This window comes from Terrapene carolina, unplaced genomic scaffold, assembly GCF_002925995.2.
Source record: "Terrapene carolina triunguis isolate 2854851 unplaced genomic scaffold, T_m_triunguis-2.0 Scaffold32998, whole genome shotgun sequence".
Classification (NCBI taxonomy): Eukaryota; Metazoa; Chordata; order Testudines; family Emydidae; genus Terrapene; species Terrapene triunguis.
Genome location: NW_020697349.1, coordinates 1 through 2,992, shown reverse-complemented (window position 1 = coordinate 2,992; position 2,992 = coordinate 1). Strand labels below are relative to the sequence as shown.

The 2,992-nt window shown below is 71.1% G+C and overlaps 1 protein-coding gene across 1 annotated transcript in view; it reads left to right on the top strand.

Annotated features, from left to right (window-relative positions):
* Positions 1 to 2,787, top strand: part of LOC112125370 (carnitine O-acetyltransferase-like) — a gene marked incomplete at its 5' end in the record, with an annotated part of 7,007 nt that extends 4,220 nt beyond the window's left edge. The window contains 5 exons of the mRNA XM_026663265.2: positions 93 to 215; positions 356 to 491; positions 867 to 929; positions 1,269 to 1,406; positions 2,284 to 2,787. Coding sequence (XP_026519050.1) covers positions 93 to 215; positions 356 to 491; positions 867 to 929; positions 1,269 to 1,406; positions 2,284 to 2,532 — 709 coding nt within the window. The remainder of the gene's footprint in view (positions 1 to 92; positions 216 to 355; positions 492 to 866; positions 930 to 1,268; positions 1,407 to 2,283) is intronic.
* Positions 2,788 to 2,992: the final 205 nt, after the last annotated feature.

The following is a 2,992-nucleotide window of genomic DNA, read 5'->3' as shown; positions in this document are numbered from 1 at the left end:
GCAGAGGGGGGGCTATTGGGAGGGCAGAGGGGTGGGGGCGCTATTGGGGGACGGAGGGCCCAGCCCCCCATCTAACACCTCTCTCCCCCCAGCCTGATCACAGACCTGGACATCAGCTGTTTCACCTACCGGGGGTTCGGGCAGGGGCTCCCCAAGCGCTGGGGGCTGCGCCCCGACTCCCTCTTTCAGGTGGCGCTGCAGCTGGCCTACTACAGGTGGGGGCCCCGGCGGGTATGGGCGGAGGCAGCCCTGGGGGACCAGGCTGGGGGTGGGGCAGTGGGGGGGGGGTCTGTGTGGGGCGGATGGAGGTGAGGCACTGGGGGGTTTGGTGTGGGGCTGACCCTGTCTCCCCCAGGACCCACGGCTCGCTCTGCGCCACCAGCGAGGTGGTGTCACTTCGCCGCTTCCACCTGGGCCGGACGGACGCCGTGCGCCCCGCGGCCCCGCCGGTGCTGCGCCTGGCCCGGGCCATGGACATGCCCCACGGCCAGGTAACCCCCCCGCGCGCCCCCCCTGCCCCCCACCGCCAGGTAACCCCCCCACGCGCCCCCCCTGCGCCCCCACTGTGCCCCGTGGTTCCCCTGGTGCTGCGCCTGGCCCGGGCCATGGACATACCCCACAGCCCAGTAACCCCCCCGCGGACCCTTACAGTCCCCCCTGCACCCCACAGCCAGGTAACTGCCCCCCTGCACCCTCCCACTGCGCCCCACGGCCCTCCCCACTGCTCCCCACAGCCCCCCCGTTCTGCACCTGGCCTGTGCCATGCACGAGTCCCCCCGCCCAGCGGTTCCCCACACGCCCTGCCCTTACCCCGTCCCCCTGCCCCCCAGCACCCCCCATTCTGACCCAGCTCCCCCGGCCCCCAGGACGAGGAGACGCTGTCCCTGCTGCAGGCGGCGGTGGAATCTCAGAGCGCCAGGACCGAACAGGTGAGCCAACCCCCCATCCCCCGCAGGGCTGGGACCATCTCCCCACGTGGGCAGGGGTGGGGCGGGGCTGGGACCCAGGCGTCCAGACTGGGACCTTCTCCCCACATGGGCGGGGGTGGGGCGGGGCTGGGACCCAGGCATCCGGGCTGGGACCTTCTCCCCACATGGGCGGGGGTGGGGCGGGGCTGGAACCCAGGCGTCCGGGCTGGGATGGTGTGCAGGGCAGGGACCCAGGCGTCCGGGCTGGGACGGTGTGCAGGCTGGGACCTTCTCCCCACATGGGCGGGGGTGGGGCTGGGCTGGGACCCAGGCGTCCGGGCTGTGACCCTCTCCCCGCAGGTGCTGGCCGGGCAGGGCATCGACCGGCACCTGCTGGGGCTGAAGCTGGCGGCCATCGGGGACGGGCAGCGGCTGCCGGGGATCTTCATGGACACGGCCTACGCCATCGCCACGCACTGCCGGCTGCTGACCGGCCAGGTACTGCCTCCCGGCGCCCCCCGGCACTCCCCAACTAACCCTCACCCGCACCACGGAGCCCCTACGCCATAGCCACGCACTGCCGGCTGCTGACCGGCCAGGTACTGCCCCACGGCGTCCCCCAACTAACCCTCATCCGCCCCACAGAGACCCTACGCCATCGCCACACACTGCCAGCTGATGACCGGTCAGGTACTGCCCCACGGCGCCCCCCAACTAACCCTCACCCGTCCCATGGAGCCCCTACGCCATCGCCACGCACTGCCGGCTGCTGACTGGCCAGGTACTGCCCCACGGCGCCCCACGGTGCCCCCCAACTAACCCTCACCTGCCCCACGGCGCCCCAACACTATCGCCACGCACTGCCGGCTGCTAACCGGCCAGGTACTGCCCCACGGTGCCCCCCAACTAACCCTCACCCGCCCCATGGAGCCCCTACGCCATCGCCACGCACTGGCAGCTGCTCACCGGCCAGGTACTGCCCCACGGCGCCCCCCAACTCACCCTCACCCGCCCCACGGCGCCCCTACACCATCACCACGTGCTACCTGCTGCTTACCAGGCAGGTATGGACCCCCCAGCTACACCCTCCCCCGCACCAGCTACCCCCTGTACCGTTGCCATCCACTGATGGCTGCTCACCAGGCAGATATGGGCCTCTGCCCCCCAACTAACACCCGTTCGTGCTCCCTCCCCTCTCCCTGCCCAGGGGTGTTGGGGGGAGCTCTCTTCGCAGGCAGCAGTAGTGGGTTCTTATCCTGCCTCCTCACTGGAGGTCATCAGCGGTGGGGGGTTCAGGTTGGGTGGACGTTGGGGTGCAGGCAGGGGGAGGGGACTTGTCCGCCCCCCTCACCCCGCTCTCCCCACACCCCGCCAGGTGGCTTCGCGCTCCGACTGCCTGATGATCTACGGGCCGCAGGTGCCAGACGGCTACGGGGTCTGCTACAACCCGCTGGACGCCCACGTCAACTTTGCCATCACAGCCTTCAACTGCTGCCGTGAGACCCACGCCCAGCGCCTGGCCCGGACCCTGCAGCAGGTCCTGGACCAGCTCGCCCGCCTGCTGGGGGAGAGCCCGGGGGGCGCTGACAGGGAGGGGGGCGGGGACGTAGAGGGGCAGCCCTGATGGCCCCCTGCCTGCCACCACACACTCCATCTACCCACAATGCCCCTCTGCAGCACTCCTCGCCCCCTTACCCACAATCCTCCTGCCCAGAACCCCTCTGCCACCCCCCACCCAACATCCCCTTCTGTGCCCCCTCGCTCCCTACCCAGAATCCTCTATGCGTCCCCTGCCATCCTACCCAGAATCCCCTTCTGTGCCCGCTCCCCTCCTTACCCACAATCCCCTCTGCGCGGGGGGCAGCCCCCCCCCCCCCCCCCCCCCCCCCGGGGGGGGGGGTGGGGCCCCCGTCACCCCCCCCCCAACCTCCCCTTCCTGGGGTTGTGGTGCCCGCACTTTGTGGTCGTGTGGGACCCCCAATGACCCCCTTTTTTGCAGGCAAGGTGCCTACCAGTGACCCCCCTGATCTCCCCCTTCCCAGGGGTGTGACACCCCCTGGACCCCCTGTTCCTGGCTGCACGGT